General features: G+C 35.5%; 1 protein-coding gene and 1 long non-coding RNA gene across 2 annotated transcripts; both read left to right on the top strand.

The window, feature by feature from the left end:
- The first annotated feature begins 6,552 nt into the window (after window positions 1-6,552).
- On the top strand, window positions 6,553-8,850 carry LOC139519289 (tripartite motif-containing protein 2-like). Its single transcript, XM_071311255.1, has 2 exons — window positions 6,553-6,649; window positions 7,030-8,850. The coding sequence occupies exon 2, from the start codon at window positions 7,051-7,053 to the stop codon at window positions 8,797-8,799; it is 1,749 nt and encodes a 582-aa protein (XP_071167356.1). The 5' UTR covers window positions 6,553-6,649; window positions 7,030-7,050; the 3' UTR covers window positions 8,800-8,850.
- Window positions 8,851-14,132: 5,282 nt separating this feature from the next.
- LOC139518404 (uncharacterized) lies at window positions 14,133-14,476 on the top strand. Its single transcript, XR_011663335.1, has 2 exons — window positions 14,133-14,216; window positions 14,428-14,476. It is a non-coding gene; the product is annotated as an uncharacterized lncRNA (long non-coding RNA).
- The last annotated feature ends 7,036 nt before the right edge of the window (window positions 14,477-21,512 follow it).

Here is a 21,512-nt window from a genome sequence, read left to right as displayed (position 1 = left end):
TATTGCGAGAGGCTCATTCAAAAGAGCCGACTGTTTACTTATCACAACATTCATGTGCTACAATAACTTCCCTTACAGTTCTGTTAACCTAACAAGATACACATGTATGAATGGAATTATTTGTTGTAAATGTGATATGTGTTTTAGAATGTCTGTGATTCATGACAGAGTTACCTCCTCCTACTACATTTCCTTATAAAGATGTTATGTTATAGTATTGTTATCATTAATTGTAAATAAAATAATTAAACAGTAATATTACATTTATTTCTGGTGTTAATTTTTTCCTCCCTCCTTGCAATATCTCAGATAAATCATCTTTTCAGTCTTGATCCAATGTCATGCAAGTTATCATGCCAGTCTCATTCCAATGTCATGCACGTTGATTTGTTTTTATACGACCGCAAAAATTGAAAATTTTTTGGTCGTATATTGGTATCACGTTGGCGTCATCGTCTGCGTCGTTGTCGTCCGAATACTTTTAGTTTTCGCACTCTAACTTTAGTAAAAGTGAATAGAAATCTATGAAATTTTAACACAAGGTTTATGACCACAAAAGGAAGGTTGTGATTGGTCTTGGAAGTTTTGGTTTGAACATATTAAGAATTAGGGGCCAAAAAGGGCCCAAATAAGCATTTTCTTGGTTTTTGCACTATAACTTTAGTTTAAGTAAATAGAAATCTATGAGATTTTGACACAAGGTTTATGACCACAAAAGAAAGGGTTGGGAGTTTTGGTTTCAACAGTTTCGGAATTAGGGGCCAAAAAAGGGCCCAAATAAGCATTATTCTTGGTTTTCGCACAATTACCTTAGTAGAAGTAAATAAAAATCAATGAAATTTTAACCCAAGGTTTATGACCACAAAAGAAAGGTTGGGATTGATTTTGGGAGTTGAGGTCTAAACAGTTTAGGAATAAGGGGCCAACAAGGGGCCCAAATAAGCATTATTCTTGGTTTTCGCACAATAACTTAAGTATAAGTAAATAGAAATCAATGAAATTTAAACACAAGGTTTATGACCACAAAAGGATGGTTGGGATTGATTTTGGAAGTTTTGGTCCCAACAGTTTAGGAATAAGGGGCCCAAAGGGTCCAAAATTAAACTTTGTTTGATTTCATCAAAAATTGAATAATTGGGGTTCTTTGATATGCCAAATCTAACTGTGTATGTAGATTCTTAATTTTTGGTTCTGTTTTCAAATTGGTCTACATTAAGGTCCAAAGGGTCTAAAATTAAACTTAGTGGATAGTACAAATAGAAGTGCAATTTTCATTTTTAACCTGTGTGATACAACAAGTGCATACAATCCTTTATACACACACAAGAATGGCATCTCATCAACATAATAATTACTACAATCAACATTGCAAAAATACATTTCATCATTGCGTAAACCCCTGAGGGTTTACGCAGTATATATTGGACGAGTGATGTAGTCTTTCGGAACACCGGATGTTAGTCGGAACACTTCTGGTCTTTCTATGACCACCTTTCAAATACATGCGCAATAGCTATGACCACCTTTCAAATGCATGCGCAATAGCTTACAAATCTGTTGAATATGCATTAGCATCTTAAGTTGCTATAGAGATATTTTACGTATGATCTGAAATTTATTATGATATAATATTTTCTTGCACACGATTACAAGCTGCTAATATTAACCTGCATGCGTAGTATTTTAATTTAGTCAAACGATGTAACCAGCTGTGTTTAGATATGAGATAAGATTTCATGTAAACAATGCGCTTTAAATATATTCTGAACGAGAATAATTAAAAATAAAATCTTTAGAAAGAGTTTTAGTAGCATTTTATTTTAGATTTTACGTTTAGTGAAGATGTACATGTTGTAAAAAGCAAGCTATTTATTTTTATGCCCCACCTACGATAGTAGAGGGGCATTATGTTTTCTGGTCTGTGCATCGGTTCGTCCGTCTGTTCGTTCGTTCGTCCGTTCGTTCGTCCGTCTGTCCCGCTTCAGGTTAAAGTTTTTGGTCAAGGTAGTTTTTGATGAAGTTGAAGTCCAATCAACTTGAAACTTAGTATACATGTGCCCTATGATATGATCTTTCTAATTTAAATGCCAAATTATAGTTTTGACCCCAATTTTACGGTTCACTGAACATAGAAAATGATAGTGCAAATTTCAGGTTAAAGTTTTTGGTCAAGGTAGTTTTTGATGAAGTTGAAGTCCAATCAACTTGAAACTTAGTATACATGTGCCCTATGATATGATCTTTCTAATTTAAATGCCAAATTATAGTTTTGACCCTAATTTTACGGTTCACTGAACATAGAAAATGATAGTGCAAATTTCAGGTTAAAGTTTTTGGTCAAGGTAGTTTTTAATAAAGTAGAAGTCCAATCAACTTGAAACTTAGTATACATGTTCCCTTTGATAAGATCATTCTAATTTTAATGCCAAATAGAAAATTTATTCCAATTTCACGGTCCACTCAACATAGAAAATGATAGTGCGAGTGGGGCATCCGTGTACTGTGGACACATTCTTGTTTTATACTGAAATTAAAGGGAAGTCTTTCTTGCATATGATTAAATTACAGTTATTTTTTTTGGTTAAATATTGCAACTTTAATAAAAAAAAAATGGTTATTAAAAATAAAATTAAATAGATATTGAATATGAAAAAATAAAATATTTTGAACGAGAACAATTAAAAATAATATCTTTAAAAAAAGTATTAGCACTTTTTGAAATTTTACGTCTAGGATAGACCAAGGACATGGAAATATAATCATAAATACGTGCCTCAAATAGGTGTAAAAACGAGGATTTAAAAAAAAATCGTTTTTTGAAAATAACGTTAAAATTAATTATGAAAGTTATGTCCGTATTTATTTTCATTAATATTGCAAATTTAAAGTTATTTTCTTTGTTTAAATATTGCAACATTATTTACTTTTTTTAATAACCTCTGAATCCTTTTCGTCATTAAAATGCGACTGATAAGTATAGATATTCAATATGAATGGGGAAAAAATAACCGTGACTGAAATCTAAATCTAAAATTTATTTTAAAAAAATACACATTTGACCATGCAGATGTAAGAAATGATACTTCAAGCAATGAAACAACGAATTAAATGTGCCACTTTAATTACGACTGATAACCTAAAAATGAATCATGCATGCATTTTTAGCAGACTTAACCAGGTCGGCGATAAGATATCGAATATAAAAAAAGAAGATATCGGGTTTGGTGTCAATGAGACAACTATCTGCAAGAAACCAAAATAACACAGAAATACAAACTATGGGTCACCGTACGGCCTTCAACAACAGGCAAAGCACGTACCGCACAGTCGGCTATAAAAGGCCCCGAAATGACAATGTAAAACAATCAGTCAAAAAAGAAAATTAACAAAGTCCGTATCATCGTATGCGTAACTTAGTTGCTCACCAGAGGAACTTTACGCAAGCGTTTCAACACGCGTTCCATAAGTTTGAAGTACGGTATACGCTTGGTGAACGCTTTTACTTCAGGAAAATTTTAATGGAACATAAAAAAAATCATTCAGCTCAAGCGTTTGTCAAACGTATATACATGTACCTGTAAACTGCACGCACATAATATACACGCTACACGAGCGTTGAAAACGCTACAGATAAGTTTTAGACATGTTAAGGGCACATTGCATACAAAAATACTCGTCGTCTTAAAGCTTTCATTTAGGAAAAGAAGTCCGATACGGGTGAAACTTCATCAAACCTACAGAAGATATTACACCCTCTCTAACCATGCAACATGGGACTAGACATAGAAGTACAGGAACTACTCACATTAGTTTGAGCTGTACAAGATCTACAAAAATATCCCGCCTGCCTCAAAGGTGCATATAGGATCGACCATGGTCCAGCACTAATGACACAAATACCAACCAGAGTTACAATGACGTGGTTGTAAGTCTTTAAAGGCCACCGAGCGGCCTCCAAAAATGAAAAAAAAACTACTATTTAGTCGGCTATTAAATGCCCCGACCATTAAGATTTAAAAACAAAAATCAAACAAAACTAAACAGCCTTATTGATAACAAAATAATTTACGAAAACAACTTGACTGACAAGAAATATGAACAACAACCACTGTACTACATGTTTCTGGCTTTAGAATGGACATTGGCACATAAACAATGTGGTGGCCATAAACCCAACCCTCCCAAATGAACCAAACCTTAAGGACAACACATCGCAAGAAAAAACTGTAAAATATCAGTTGCAATTCGCGTCCCTAAAATTATGGGTACGGTGCACAATAATCACTTACATAAAAACAATAGACACAAATCACTGAAATAATCGCACTTACCGAAAGCTATTTCAAAGCTAGTGAACATGTAGACGAACCAGTGGACATAGACGGACTGGTAAACATGTAAACAGACGGGCGAATGTGACAGACTTATTGACAAACATTCACATTTAGACAGACCTGCAGTTGGGAATGTAGGAAGACCAGGAGAAACGCTAAGGTACGCTTTACGCACACCCAATACACGCTTTAAGCTCGTTGTGCACACGATACAGATATGATTGACAGGTTGAAAGCATCAAAATTACTAGCGTTTTGGTAGCGTGCATGATTTTTTTTACCTCGGCCGACGTACGTCGGATCTATACGTTGATGTGTGAAGCCGGTATTACATTATTTAAACCACTAAACAGGCAATGTCAGTTTCTAATTCTTATGCACAACAAAAGTAATATAAGACAATACATCTTTATTAAACAATTATCTAATATATATATAATGCCAAACAAGCATTTGGGTTTACGATTGCATTTCTTTTTTTTAAGAAAGCAACTTGTTTTCCCATGTGGCATGACTCACAAAACTCGTGTCTCATAGCTTTGAAATGTAAATGTATATGAACAAATGTGTTACCATTTGTGATTTTAAATATTTTTCCTTCCAATTAATTAAAATAAAGCAGTCGTTTTTATGTGTTTGAGCTTTTGGTTTTGCCATTTGATCAGGGACTTTCCATTTTGAATTTTCATCAGAGTTCAGTATTTTTGTGATTTTTACTTTTTCAATTAACAGTAAAAAATAGCCTTCGAAACTGATAAATGAGAGGCGAAAAATACCCAATGGACATTCAAACTCAGAAGACGTCTTTGTTGTAGATATAACATGACGGATAATTAACTCCATAGAAATGGGAAGCTTATATTGTCTCTTTTGTCGTAAAGTTATGTTTTCAAGCGGCCCATTATGTCAATTTCTAGATGTTATTCAAGATGTGAGGGCAGAGTTAACTGTATCTGTAGCCTTTATCTTAAGGTCGATGGGATAGATACTTTTGACATAGTCACAAAATTATGAACTGTTTGTTTAGAAAACATCATCTTTATAGCGGAAAGTAAAGTTATAGAATACTGCTAACTTCTTTGCTTTCTTCTAAACGAGTTTCTTGTATGAAGTCAGCCATATTTGAATAAAGTCGACAAAACGAGGAGCACGGTACGTTTCCATGATAAAACCGATTGATTGTTGAAATACATGTACTCCAAGCGTAACAAATATGTTATCAACCAATAAATGAAGCATCTTGATATTGTGAGTTTCAGAGATTGCTTTGTTTGATTCAGTGATGTTTGACAAAGTACGATTTATCCCTCCCTATGATAAGATATGTATATTTTTTTTTATTCGTATCCCTTACCATTTTAGATTTTAATTACATATATATAAACTAATTATGAAACCATACTAGTCCATAAATTTAACCAATTACTAATACGGATTAGTAGTTCCTTTCACTTTCCTTTGCTAAGAGAAATTTAAACAACTGATAAGATATATATTTTTATCCATTTTATAATTTTAAAATGTATAGTGTACATACAAGTTCCTGTTTTTAACTAATTTTTAGTTTTATCCTATTCTAACTCTGTTACTATTATTTTAAATTTTAACTAGTAGATAGAATTTTAAATAACGCAATTTTAAAAATAAACAAAATTTTTAAATGCGGTGACCCTGCAGATAGGGTGGACTTCCTGAAGAAGAAGAAGAAGAAGAAGAAGAAGAAGAAGAAGAAGAAGAAGAAGAAGAAGAAGAGAAGAAGAAGAAGAAGAAGAAGAAGAAGAAGAAGAAGAAGAAGAAGAAGAAGAAGAAGAAGAAGAAGAAGAAGAAGAAGAAGAAGAAGAAGAAGAAGAAGAAGAAGAAGAAGAAGAAGAAGAAGAAGAAGAAGAAGAAGAAGAAGAAGAAGAAGAAGAAGAAGAAGAAGAAGAAGAAGAAGAAGAAGAAGAAGAAGAAGAAGAAGAAGAAGAAGAAGAAGAATAGTCAAATATGTTCATACTATTGCACGATGAATTATGATTATGATCTTGTGATTATATGATTTTCTATTGTGTATGTAAATTGTATTGAAAGACGGAGATGAGAATTCTTTAACTTTAAAACATGTGTCATAGTTGTCCAAGGACGAAGAGAGATAATAAAATAATGTTATCTCTGTCTTATTATTTACCCCCGCAGACTTACCCAAAACTTATTTGATAAAATATTATCATATATTAGGTGCAAAGTGCAGCTTTAATTGTTTATGCTGTACAAGGTTATGTAATTATCAGTGTAAAATTTAAATACCCCCAGTTAAGGAAGTCCATAGAACTAAAACGGTGAGTATTTCATAACCATGTAGTTCGTTTTAACTTCGCCTAAATGGCATTTGTTTACTGATAAAACATCTTATGTTATTGTGTTTTAGGGTTGCTACTGTATGGCATATTGACACCAAGGTCTCATGGTATTCGTCCATCAACTAGTCTTAAAATATTGGGTAGTGGTTTCTTTAAGGGGGGGTAATTTTGTTGAAGAGTTACTTTAGTAACATTTCCATTTATTAATGTTAACTATGATTAATATTGTTGCGAGGTAAGGCACCAGTGATCCAGGGTATATTGTTATTGAATGTTTCAGAAAACACTGCTAAAATATGTGTTTTTTTAGATTGGTTTAATACTAATCCAAATACCAATAATCGTACTTTCACTTTCAGTTCACAAGTCACATAGGTGAAATGGAAACCAATTTCAAAATATGCGCATCTTGTCTTCAGGATGGTGAGAACGTATCATCATCAGAATGGTGTTGGAACTGTATGGAAGGTCTATGTACAGAATGTGCGAAATACCATAGAAAACAAAAACCTTCAAGACAACACAAAATTGTCGTTTTAAACAATATTACAAATTTTGATTTGCTACTGAGTTATATCAAAACTAGTTGTCCTATACACAACAACCAACCACTGTTGTCATTCTGTTCAACACATCGCGATCTTTGTTGTGAATTGTGTGTAAAAACGTCTCATGGGGACTGCCAACAAGTGATAACATTGACCGAGGCCGCCGCTACCACAACTAAAGATAATGTTGCGGAGAAATTCAAGTCTTTGGAGAAGCTGTTGGAAATCAAAACAGAAACCATACGAAAAAGTCTCGTAAGTCAAGGTGAAGAAGTGATACAGAAGGTTCAGCAGATGCGAACAGAAATTGACAAATATTTTGATAGGTTAGAAGAAGAGGTGAAGAAAAATTTGATAGTTCAGCATGAATCATATTTAAAGTTAGTTCACCAAGAAAATAGTAGTGTTGAAGAATGTTTTCATGAAATTAAAATTATGAAAGAACTTATGTGTGTACTATCTGATGACATACCGAGTGAGATTTCGTTTCAGCTTCGAAATGAAATGATAAAGATACTACAAAACCATAATAACAAGTTTTCGAGTTCAACCAAACAAGCCTATCAATTCTTGTTTAAACCAGTCGATGTAATGTCTTTATTAGAAACAAATGTGAAGTCTTTAGGAGAAGTATGCATCACCAAGATAAGTGATGCATGTCATGTTTCAGATAACCAAATTCCGTGCCAGAAGATAAATGAAATAATCTATGACAGAAAAAGCAGTGAAAAATTAAAAGAAACTTCGGTAACAGCAGACCAGAATTCCCAGAACGACAGAAAGAAAAGCACTGAGATGAAAGCCGAAAGAATACAAGAAAAAGCTTCGCTAACTCACAAACTCCAACTATCTAAGCTAGGTTCTAATGTAACGTCTACAGAATGTTGTTACTTACCAGATGGAAAACTTGTGTTAATTGATACTACCGGTAAATTTATTATGTCATGTAACGATACAGGCACACAGTCGAGAAAGGTGTCGTTAACACAAGAACCTCTTGACATTTCGGTTTACGACAAAACACGACTTATAGTGGCCCTTGGAAATGATGGAATACAATCGTTAAACATCGTATCACTACGTCCACTTGGGAAAGTTATCAACCTTGGAGGTAAATGCACTGCTGTTACTCATGACCATGAAAAGGTTATTGTTGCAGTTGATGATAAACTGAAATTAATCACAATAGACGGCAAACTTATCCGTCATATAGATCACCCTGGTTTGGTTTGGTCTCTTTCTGCAGTCTTTAATGGCAAAATATACTACTCCGACTTTTCTGATGATGACGATGTCCTTCATTGTATTACCCTGGACGGTACAAACATATTTTCTTACAAACACCCACAACTTATTGGCCCAACAGGAGTTGCAGTGGATACGCACGGAAATGTGTACGTAGCAGGACTAAGTTCCAATAATGTTCACCAACTAAGTCGAGACGGAACACTATTATCGATTATTCTAACGAAGAAGGACGGTATAAAATATCCAAGAGGGATGGCTTATAATCGCGAAAAGAGGGAGCTTCTACTGATAAATCAAGACAGGAAAATAATTCAGTTTTACGCTATTCATTGATGTTGGTGTTTGCATATGAAATAAAAACAATGAATAAAAAACTCATTGAAACAATCGCTTAAATTAAAAACTGATTTTTATACACTTTGTGTAAAAGAGTGACGAAAGATACCAGAGGGACATTCAAACTCGTAAATCGAATATAAACTGACAACGACATGTGGCTAAAAAAAAAGACAAACAAACAAATATTATCACACATACGGTAACATAACATATAAAAATAAAGACTATACAACACGAACCCCACCAATTGCTGGGGGTGATCACAGGTGTTCAGGAGGTGTAAGTAAATCCTGCCCCATATGTCGTACCCTTCGTGTTGCTCATGTTAGTACAAACCCGGTAATAAATCTAATTCGGTAGGTCACATTCGTGCTACGTAATGGGCATGTAATTGTTGCCTTACACAAGTTTAATAATCCTCCATAATGTTTTTCGCAAATAACAGCGTCTTTTAAATCTCTTCTCACATTGCTATATAAGCCGGTGTTAAGGTTTGCCATAAAATCAGGTTTAATCTATCATTTTTCTAAAAAGGTCCTGTACCAAGCCATGATTTGTCAGTTGTTGTCAAATAGTCCATTCTTTAATGTTTGCGTTTATTTTTGTGGTTTTGTTTTTGTTGCAATTCAGTGTTTCTGTTGTTCTGTTGTTTTCCTCGTACCGTTGATGTGTTTTCGGTTTTAGTTTGTAACCCGGATTTGTTTTCTCTGATTCGATTTATGACTTTTAAACAGCAGTTTTACTACTTTTGCCTTTATTTATTGCGGTCAACAGTTAAGCGTATTATTTTGATTGTGACTGTAATAAATACGTAACGTGCTCCTATATGAATTGTGCTTTGTGAATTTCTAAATCTCTTAGAAATATTTTAAATTGACGTGATTCTGTCATGCTTTGTGCACATCGGAGTTGTAATGAGAGTATATAACTAGTTTTAAACCAATATATTTTAAAGACGGCAAACATTTTAAACTTTAAAAAGGTGACATAAAGGTATACCAACTGTTTGCACTTTTTACCATGCTGGCCATTATATGTAGTCAGAAGATGGAATCGTGGAATGAAAACAGTGGTTCCAATGGCCCCAGACAGGTCTTTCAGATGGTGTTGTAAATTACTATGAATAAGATTGGTTCCTTGATCATATCGATACACAACGGAGGATATGCATCTTTACTTTTCAATTGATTATTTTTTCCATAATCGATACAAAATATTCAAGTGAAACAGGAAGACAAATTTACTAAAAGGTGACTGTACTAGATTATGCAACGACAGTTAGTATTCACGTACCACTGTCTTTTTTCTATATCTTGTTTACTAAATTCTTATCATAATTAAAAAAAATCATGAAATTATCACCAAATAAAAATAGGTACGATTATAAGTAAATACAGCTTTTAAATCTGTATGATAAAACATTTGTATGTTATGGAGGGTGTGTATGGTTACCGTATAGTTCAGTGAAGCAGCAATCCAACGTTATGGTCACCGTAAAAGATAACCTTCATATATTGGTCAATATACAAAATCAACACAGTAGTCCAGTGTATATGCAAAAATACACCCCGAGTCTAAAACATGCAATGAATTATCCAATTATCCAATTCACCATCTTTCAAAAAGACTAGATTCCTTACACAAAAAAAAAACAAACAAACAAACAAACACACACACACAAAAAAAACAATCAGATATAACAAAAGAATAACCACTTATCAACGCAGACCCCTACATGAGGGACAATGAGATGGCTGGATAAAAAGAGGGTTTTTTTCCTTTCCAACCTTTTCTTCTTTTTTTTTAGATCAAAATGACTACTTGCTAAATTCATGATGTAATTTTATCACTAGAGGAACACATATGTCCCTGTTTTATTTTAATAAGATGAGACGTTACTGCAAAACCTCGTATATCGAACTATAAACTGAGAAATTAACATTCCGTATTAAAGAGACAACGACAAGTAACACAAAAAGAAAGGTTTTTTTTCCCTCTTTTTTTCTTTCTTTTAGAAAGGAAAAGTCGTCCCGCTTGCCGTAAATTATGTAAAGTTCGTGAGCTAGCTGTCCAGACTACGCACACATAAGTAAAATTCAAAAACAATATGTTTTAATCCTCAACTCAAACATTTACTATGTATTGCTTATGAATATATCGCAGTCAAATCGACATGTTGTCAAAGTTTACGAACGTCTGGCGTACAAGTTATGTTATGAGCATGGTATCTTTAATGAAATTCTACTGAGAAAGTGGGTTCGGCTAAAAGGTCAACCAAATAGCAAACAATAGTCAAAATTTGAATGGACCAATAACTTTCAAGTATTTGTAAATCTACAAGTAATAAAAGAATTATGTGGTGTTAAAGTCTGTTAACAAGTTAGTATAGTTAAAAACTAGAACACACCCGTGACATGGGTCCGTGACTGAATTAAAGTACCTACGTCTTATGTTCAGCCTGGATTTGAAGTATTCGTATTGTAACTTGAATATGACAAAGTCTTGCTGATTATAAGGTGCACTTTTTTCTTTGCTTACAAAATATTTCTGTTTGAATCCGTCCCGCGGTTTTTAACTACAAAAGGAAAATACTTGTAGATAATTTTTTTGTCATTGATTACAATTAGAAGTGGCAATTCCTATATAATGACGAAGTTCAAGTGTAATTATGACACGTGTTTTTTGCAAATCTAAAACACACCATTTGGTGGAGTGCCTGACCATAAACTAGTTCAATCGAAAATACCTTCCTGTTTTAAAGATCAGTCTGTACCAATCATTAATCAAATCAATTGCAACTAAAATTTTCGATTACAAACACATTTTGCAGGATCTCAATGTTGACGACTTCAATTCTCAACCTCCTGATTGTACCTGAGCTAGTTCCCCACTTATATATAATCCGACTGGCCACGTTATAACCGGTGACCTCAAAATAGATCAACATAGTCCATTACACTCCCCTAAAACAGGTGTTTTCCAAAGGTTCGAAATTTTGTGAGCAGTGAGCAATTAAAAATACAACTTAAAAATTCTGTTGGATTCAGTCGAGGATTTTGCCAGGCAATCGAGTTAAACGCGAATAAAAAGACGTGGATAGTCTTTCCGAATGGATGAAAGCTGTTAGGTCGTTGATAAAAATCAGAATTTAAGAAACTGAAGTGGTCTATCAATACCCTTGCTACGTCAATCTTAAAAAACGTAAATATTGCAAAACACTGTCCTTTCTCAGTTTGGAGGACGTGTTTTTCAACATACTATCGACATTCCCATTGGAACCAATGCCCCTCTTCTTGCCGACTTGTTCCCTTATTCTTTTGAGGTTGAATTCATACAGGAACTTCTTAAGAAGAAACAAAAGAAGGTAACAATATCCTTTAACTTTAATTTCCACCAAAAAGATGATTTCCGCTCATTTTATAATACAACATTTGGTAACTATGTTGAACGCATCTATCCCAACGAACTAGAGATAAAGAATATACAACAGAAACAGTTAAGTCTGCCTCATATCTTGACTTACATCTAGAAATTGACAATGAGAGTCGGTTGAAAACAAAACTTTCCGACAAAAGAGATGATTTTAGCTTCACAATTGTGAACTTTCCACTTCTCTGTAGCAACGTATTCCAACAGAGCCTGCATAGGGAGTACATATCTCCCAATTGATACGATATTACCGTGCTTGTATTTCCTATTATGATTTCCTTGATAGAGGGTTGCTGCTCATAAGGAAGCTATTAAACCAAGAGTTTCAAATGATGAAGTTGAAATCCACCCTATGTAAATTTTATGGACGCCATCGCGAGTTGGTTAATCGTTATATAATACTAGTATCCGTTTCACAGATGATATCGGATATGTTCTTGATGTCGTAACTACAATCCCATCCCCTTTTCACTAATTTGACCTACCGAATTAGACTATTTATTTGGTGAAAAATATCATTAGCAATACGACGGGTGCCACATGTGGACCATGGTCTGCTTACCCTTCCGGAGCACCTGAGATCATACCCAGATTTTAGTGGGGTTCGTGTTAGTAAGTCTTTATTTTTCTATGTTGTGTTTTTTGTACTATTGTTTGTCTGTTTGTCTTTTTTCTTTTGTAGACATGCACTCTCAAACTCATGCACACTTAAAAATACAAACAGTAAGTGTACTCTAGATAATACCTTACCACAGATCAAGGTAAACCAATACAGTAAAATAAAATTTTATCTGGTATCTAATTTTAAGTTCGATGTTCAATTCTAGTGTATATACATATATTATGTTAGAGATAAAAAGCACCAAAAAAAAATGTTACTAATATGTATCCATTGAATTAATATAATTCGCAAGTTGCTTTAGACATAACTATATTTGATATCCAACTGTCTAGATATAAGAAAATTATCAATGTAGCATTTAGATTAGAAGAGATACACTCAATTGCTTTTTGAAACATCTCTATTAATTTTAGTGACATGTATTATTTGATCAGTTGTTCAAGCTCATGTCATGGTCAAGGTCATGTGGGTTTGATAATTTATTGCAACTCGTTCAAACTCTACCAAGGTTATAAACACGCATGTGTGTCAAGAGTCAAGAATCTGTTAGTAGATTTGTCTTTTATTCATTAGTGGCTTTCATTCGACAAAGGTCTTCTGTATCACAATCATGTCAACACTGAGGTTTTGAGTTCGAATCCAACAGTTCGGAGCTTTATTGACTAGGATAACGAAATAGCCAATAGTGCTGAATAAATGCAAGAGTAGTGTGCCGCTCTTCAAAAGTCATAAATCGATTAAGCGAAAACAAATTCGGTTAACAAACTAAAACCGAAGAAAACACATCAACTATAAAGGTAAAACAAGGAAACAATAGAAACACTAATCTGCAACAAATACGAAAGCCAACATACATAAAGAAACGATTTTTTTTATATAACAACTGACATATTCATGACATGGTTTTGGTTGAACCTGGTTTATGGCTAGCCAAACAGGAGGATTTGTTTTTGATCGGTTATTTTTTTTTTTTGTAAACTAAGAGTACAGATTATTCATTTTCTGCACTTTTGAAGCAAGATTTTTTATTTTCATTAGAGCAAGGGACTGATTATTCATTTTCACAACTATATTTATGATATTCGTAAACACAATTTTTAAATGATTTGCTTATTATTATTCTGTTACACCGTTCCGTAATTTATACAGTTCGTTTGATTATATTCTTAATCTATTTATGTGTTCCAGTCTAGGAGGATTATTCATCTTTAACCTCATAAGAACATTAAAACATCGTATCATCGCTACCTTTCCCCTGCTCACACGGATCTCAACCCGAACATTGCAAGGTCATACCAGTTCTGGAGAACTTTTCAAAGGACAAACGTCATCTAGGACACAATTCGTGGCTAACCACAGAGTGAGTTAACTTTACAACATTGTTTTTGAAGCCTTCAAATTACTCTATACATATTTGAACATTCTCTCCGTGAAACACTGGAAATTTAACTGCTCTTGAAAGTACAACATTTTCTCGGATTCAACGGACTGTGCTATCTATTACCTTTGACATTTCGTTTTAATAACATTAATTGAACACATTGTAAAATTGTATTTTATTTGTTTTTCAGCTTTTTACCATATGTCAGATTGGTTCATAATTAAAGTATCAGCACCTGATAGTCTTTTCTCCTTGAGCCCAATCGTCGGTTATACTTAATGGTCAGGCCATTACAGTAAAAAGTCTACAACTTGCCTGTTGTGTCTCACAGATAACGCCACTCCATGTTAGTTATACAGCTACATAACAACCTACCTGTTGAGCCCTGCATGTACGCGTCATCCCTTGACGTACAGTAAATTGACGACAACCTGTCTTTACATATCCAGACAAGGAACGACAACGTAGCAACGTACATACGTACATACCTTTACACTCACAGTGTAAACTCTTGTGTGAACTCGACAGCAACCTAACAAAGTTGAGTCAATATGGATCCCAGTCATGTGGAACAACAAGAAGAGATTGTCCTTGAACTATTAGAAAATCCGTCTAATACATCACAGTCAGATGAAACTCCCGAGGCTAGGCGAGTACGTGACCTCACGGAAAAAGGACGAGGAGCTTTCACTGAAAAACGTGACAAGTTCTGTCAGGAACTAGAGGCTCTCTGGGCAGACATTGAATCCCAGTTATTGGAAGTAACAACGCCTCCTAACGATCTCCAGCAACTCCTAACAGTCCAGGACAAACTTGTTAAAGCCTGTAATAATTATCGTAGGCTCACAGATGAATACCTAGACTTTCTGAAAAGGACCCGAACATTGGAGAGTCAAAAAGAAATTGATGCATGTAAACTCTCTTTGGATTTACGTCTGTCCAAAGTTGAGCTAGTTATGGAAAAACTACACGAGTATCGCCTCGCTCTTACAAAGGCTAAATCTACAAAAACAAAGACATCTAGAGGCAAGAAATCCTCACACAGTGGGAGCTCCCACGTCTCTGACATTTCAAGTCTTGCACGGAAGAAGCGTGCTAAAGCAGAGGCTGCCAGAACTCAGATAGCCTTTGCTGAAAAACAGGCCTTGCTCCTAAAGCAGGAGGCAATGATAGAAGAACAGACTCTTTTCAAGCAAAATGAAATAAAGGCCGAGGCAGAACAAGAAGCCATCAGAGCAGAACAAGAAGCCATCAGAGCAGATCAAGAAGCCACAAGCAGAAAAGCCGAGGCGGAGCAAGAGGCCACACGCAGAAAAGCCGAGGCGGAGCAAGAGGCCACACGCAGAAAAGCCGAGGCGGTGCAAGAGGCTATACGTAGAAATGCTGAGGCTGCACACCAGAAAGCTGAAATGAAACGCGAGGCCATACGCAGGAAAACTTTAATGGAACAGGAGGCTGCACGTGCAACACGGGAAAAGGCCGAAATTAAAGCTGCTATGAACATTCTAGAAGCACAAAGAGAAGCTGCAGCCGCAGAAGCCGAGGCTCGTGTCCTAGAATACGACGGCAGCCAAGCATTTAGCGATCTTCCTGATGAAAAGGAAGACCCGCTCCAGCGTGTGCAAGATTTCGTCAATAAACTTCCTGTATCAACTGTTGTAAAGGAAGTAACAGGACCTCAAAAGAAAAAACAAATTCCTGTTAAGTTTGAGCTGAGTCACGAAGCACCAGCGTTCGTGCCATATGTGGCACTGAACTTGCCGCCACAGACATCTGCTGTCTTGCCTTCCGATATTAAGTCCCCGGAAATTACCTTAATCCCAGATCTGGGAACAATAACTGGCATAGGAGAACAGGGCGTTTCAGAAAAGATCCCTGTCTTACACCAAAATCAAGGCATTATAGAAGAGATCCCTGTCTCACACCTAAGACAAGGACTTATAGAAGAGACCCCTTCTGCACACCTGCAGCAAAACAATCCTACGTTAGAGATTACCAGATTTCTCCTTCGCAAGGACTTGCTGTTCTCCCGGCTAACAAGCTTTAACGACCAGGCAGAATCATTTCACACATGGAAAGCCAGCTTTAAAAACGTAATAGACGAACTACAAGTTTCAGACTCGGAACAGATAGACCTACTTATTAAATGGCTTGGACCAGAGTCTAGTAAACATGCCATGAGTATAAGGGCATCAAATGCCAACAACCCAACAAGAGGCCTACACAGATTATGGGAAAGACTAGACGATCGATATGGTGCTCCAATAATGTTGCAGACGTCTCTTGTCAACAAACTTGACAACTTTCCAACTCTGACAAATAAAGACAACTCACTCCTTTACGATTTGTCAGACATCATCTCAGAAATAGAATATCACAAAGAAAATCCCAAGCTGGGATGTTTGCTAGCTTACTTCGATTCTTCGAAGGGGGTAAATCCTATTGTGGAAAAACTGCCATACGGACTCCAAGAAAAGTGGATAACAAGGGCTTCAAGATACAAGTCCAAATATGAAGTTGCATTTCCACCCTTCACAGAATTCTCTGCCTTCATCAGGGAAATCAGCAAAATAAAGAACGATCCTGGGTTCATCTTTGGGTCAAAAGTCACGCCTAATACAAAAGGCGCTACGCCAAGGTTCACACCTCAGACGTACTCTAAAGTCAACGTCCATAAGACGGCTGTTGAACAGCAAACTGAAGACAGCAGTCAACAGCAAAATCTGTGTATCCTACACAAGACAAAGCATACCTTGAATGAATGCCGAGCATTCCGAGCTAAACCAATCGAGGAACGCAAGGAAATGTTAAGACAAAACAATGTGTGCTACAAGTGTTGTGAGTCAACCACACACAGAAGTCGGGACTGCAACGCAAGTATCAGTTGTAACGAGTGTGGAAGTGAACGACATAACACAGCACTTCACATCACTAGACCACAACAATCTGAAACTTCCCAGTTTAGCTCACCCAGACAAGCCTACGGCGGGGAGCAGACAGAGTCAGCTGAAACAAAGTTAACCTCTGTAAGTTCGATCTGCACAGAGATCTACAAAGATCATAAGAGCGAGAAATCTTATGCCAAGATATTACCTGTGGACGTGTACCACAAGGACAAGACAGACAAAATTATCAGGATGTACGCCATTATTGACGACCAAAGCAACCGGTCTCTTGCCTCGCCTGAATTCTTCAGTCTGTTCAACGTTCGGGAGAAACCTGAAAACTACTCTCTTACGACATGCTCCGGCAGAGTAGCTACTTCCGGGAAAAGAGGAAAAGATTTCGTCATAAAATCTGTACATAGTGACGTACAATTTGATCTGCCTACATTAATTGAATGTAATAATATTCCCAATAATCGAGACGAAATTCCTACTCCTGAAGTTGCAATGCATCATCCTCATCTGACAGAACTCAGAGGAAGTATTACACCACTAGAGGAACGTTGTCAAATTCTACTCCTAATTGGAAGGGACCTTATAGAGGCACACCACGTCCTTGAACAACGCCTAGGACCATCCCGAACTCCATTTGCCCAAAAGTTGAGACTTGGTTGGGTCATAATTGGAAATACATACATTGACAAGCAATCTGTTCCTATTGAAGTCAACACAAAGATAACTTACGTTTCAATCACGGAATCAAAACAACGTCTTGCCTCAAGACCGGAAATAGCCGTTAAGGACAATAATCCAATTGTTGTTCAGTCTAACAACAAAAACTTTCATTCGAATGCCAAGGTCGCTAAATCGCATTCAATACAATCCCTTGAATGTACAGGACCTAGTACCAAGCCTGGTAAACGCACAAATTCATCTAAAGGGACATCACTCGCGTCACTAAAAGCAAAATCTGTAACTTCTATAGAAAAATCTATAGATAAAGAAAGTTTCAATCCGAAATCAACAGAACCTAAAGTTCATGGAGAGGAAATCAATAGCATTCACAAACCTATTCCGAAAGAAGGACCTATTGCCAAATCTGACTTGAATATAAGTGAAAAGGAACCAGTAGTCTTATCTGGACATCATCACAAAGTAACACTTATTCTTGGACATTACTACAACAAAATCAAACATAGAGGACCCCACTTCACAGATAAAACTGCAAGATCAGCAGGATTGAACATTAAGACGAAACGCTTAATTTCGCCTGATACTAAAGAAGATGGAGCTTTTCGCCAAACCGGAAGAGGATCAAATATTAACTCTCGTCATACCCATCGGAGGACCACCTTTAACCGTCGTCGCCGTCTCACAACGTTGGAGAAAACAGTTCCTACTATCTCAACAACAGCTATGGAACATTCTACAAATCACAGCGATCTCATTGGAGAGATCCTTCTTCATAGGACAAGAAACTGTGCCGAACCCAGTTTTCCGTGGAATTAATCTATTCTGGAAACTTTATAGTGAAATGTCGTAAGTTGAGACGTGATAGTTCTCACACGACCAATAGTGGACATTTCACCTGTATATATTCAATTCATATTGGGATTAATTCATTTGTGTAAATCTTGCATTCATATTCGAAAAAATTATGGAATAGTGATATCAGATAGACATCAGACGGGGAGTATTCTGTTACACCGTTCCGTAATTTATACAGTTCGTTTGATTATATTCTTAATCTATTTATGTGTTCCAGTCTAGGAGGATTATTCATCTTTAACCTCATAAGAACATTAAAACATCGTATCATCGCTACCTTTCCCCTGCTCACACGGATCTCAACCCGAACATTGCAAGGTCATACCAGTTCTGGAGAACTTTTCAAAGGACAAACGTCATCTAGGACACAATTCGTGGCTAACCACAGAGTGAGTTAACTTTACAACATTGTTTTTGAAGCCTTCAAATTACTCTATACATATTTGAACATTCTCTATGTGAAACACTGGAAATTTAACTGCTCTTGAAAGTACAACATTTTCTCGGATTCAACGGACTGTGCTATCTATTACCTTTGACATTTCGTTTTAATAACATTAATTGAACACATTGTAAAATTGTATTTTATTTGTTTTTCAGCTTTTTACCATATGTCAGATTGGTTCATAATTAAAGTATCAGCACCTGATAGTCTTTCCTCCTTGAGCCCAATCGTCGGTTATACTTAATGGTCAGGCCATTACAATTATAAATAATACATGTATAGTCAAGTCATTATGCACTATTTAATCAGAATTCCTCCTCCTCTGCAGAAATGAATCTTTTATATTCCCAACTGCAAATACATGTGACTGCTTACATACATAGTATTAAAGCTTGGTTGTAACTAGCCTCTTTATAAAAGTATTCAACTGGCAACCTATTTCGCCGAGCGGAGCGAGGCAATATTTTTTATGAAGGGTTTTGGAGCCACTGAAAGCCCAAGAAGCTATAGAACAAATGATGCAGAATCATGCTTGCTGGGTGTTCCAAAGACCCTTTCTTAATCTGAAAATGCAAGTTTTGTTTGAATAATTTTTTGACAATATTTTGGTCTTTAAGCAAAATGTATAAATTCAGTGTAAGTTTCTAGGGACAACATCAAAAGACCAATGTGCATTATTAAGCAAAAATGGAATTCACATAGTTAAGTCTGTGTCTGCTGGATTTTTTTAAACTCATGATCAAGTTCATAACAAAATTACTAGATTACATAAGGAATGCAACACTAACAGAATACAGATGGGCAATCATTGAACAAAAGACAAATAAATAAGAAATATTGATCCTGAAAAATCAGGGCTACGTCTGAGGGAAAACAGAACTTGCTTCTTGCAAGGCACTTGCCATGAACACGATTTTATATGGAGACAAGCGTTTGGTTTTGAAATTATGGCCCTGTTAAAATAAAAGTGAGGTAAGGTTTCCTGAGACAATATACCTCAAGTTAAATGAAACCAATTTTCAGACATTTTAAGTATATTAAATAATATTAATTTTATAATTTTATTATTAAAAAAAATTGGGAAGTGTTTCACGATTTTTTGGGAAAAAAAAGATGAATTTATGTAGAATCTGGGGCTATCTCATACTTTAACTGCTGAGTTATTTATTTTCAATACATTGCAAGTCAGGTAATTTATTTTCAAACTATCACAGAACAAACCATTTATTTTTGTGATTATCAAGGCCGAGTTATTTATTTAAAAAAAATTTGTGAAAGTTTTAACCTATGCATATATACTTTAAATACGATAAAAAAAAAAATCATGTCTTTTTCAGGACTTCTGATCCAACCATGTAGAATGGCATGTTATTGAGATATGATTCTGGTTGATGGATGTTCATGAAGGACCTGTAGTACAAAGTATATCACTGGATTGAGCTCTCTGTCTAAGTGTATTATTAAAGTGCTTTGCTTTGAGCTCAGTTCATTGTTATGCAATTCATTCTTTGTGAAATAAAGATTTTACAGACAACTCTCATGTACAAGGATGTCTCCAAGTATTATCATTTTTATGTACAATGTAAGTAACAGGGAGATAAAAGCATTTTATTTTTTGTTTGAACCAAACATTATTTGTCCATTGACCAAATTTGTTTTGCTTTCACCAGCTTTGAAGGAGATATTATCAAAGAATTGATAGAAAACAGCACAAAAGCTTACTTTCTAGCTCATCAGGCCCAAGCATCATGTTAGGCATTGTCATTACTAAAAACCAATAAATTTCTTCTAATCTGAGGATCAATTCAACATTTTAAAGTGTTTTACTAATGATACTGACAAGCCACCACAAAGATATACAGCTGAGTGCCAATGAAAACGCAACACTTTTGTTTTTCAAAAAAGTCTGATAATTTTTATTTATTTTATATTACAACTTTGTAAAGTTGGTTGAAAATGACTTTAAAGACAATTGTCGACAACTTTACGGTTGGGTGATTTTTGGGACAAATGCGAAGTAAGGGTTATTTTCAACTGACATAAACCGATTTCACCGCTTTTCAATATACGCACCATTTTCACGATTTTGTCATTTAAAGCTTGGCTAATGTCATGAATTTTCCCACCCTTATTGTAAGGAAACTGCAATAAACATCTGAGTAAATGCCAGGACTTTCTGACAACCAGCGACATGCAGTTTCCGGCATGATCCAATGAAGCCTTTCACAGCATACAATTTCGAGAAGACTGTAGCTTCTACAATAACCCAAATCATCCACAAATTCAACAAAAATGGATCAGTTAATGATAAGCCACATCCCGGGGTTCAAAAAGCAAGAAACGCTCAGCAAAGCCAATACATTTGGTCTTTAACATATCCGATATCGACTCTGATGG

This window comes from Mytilus edulis, chromosome 4 (genome assembly GCF_963676685.1).
Source record: "Mytilus edulis chromosome 4, xbMytEdul2.2, whole genome shotgun sequence".
In the NCBI taxonomy this organism is placed as follows: Eukaryota; Metazoa; Mollusca; class Bivalvia; order Mytilida; family Mytilidae; genus Mytilus; species Mytilus edulis.
Note: the sequence above shows the minus strand (reverse complement) of the source record. Positions and strands in the feature narration are given on the sequence as shown.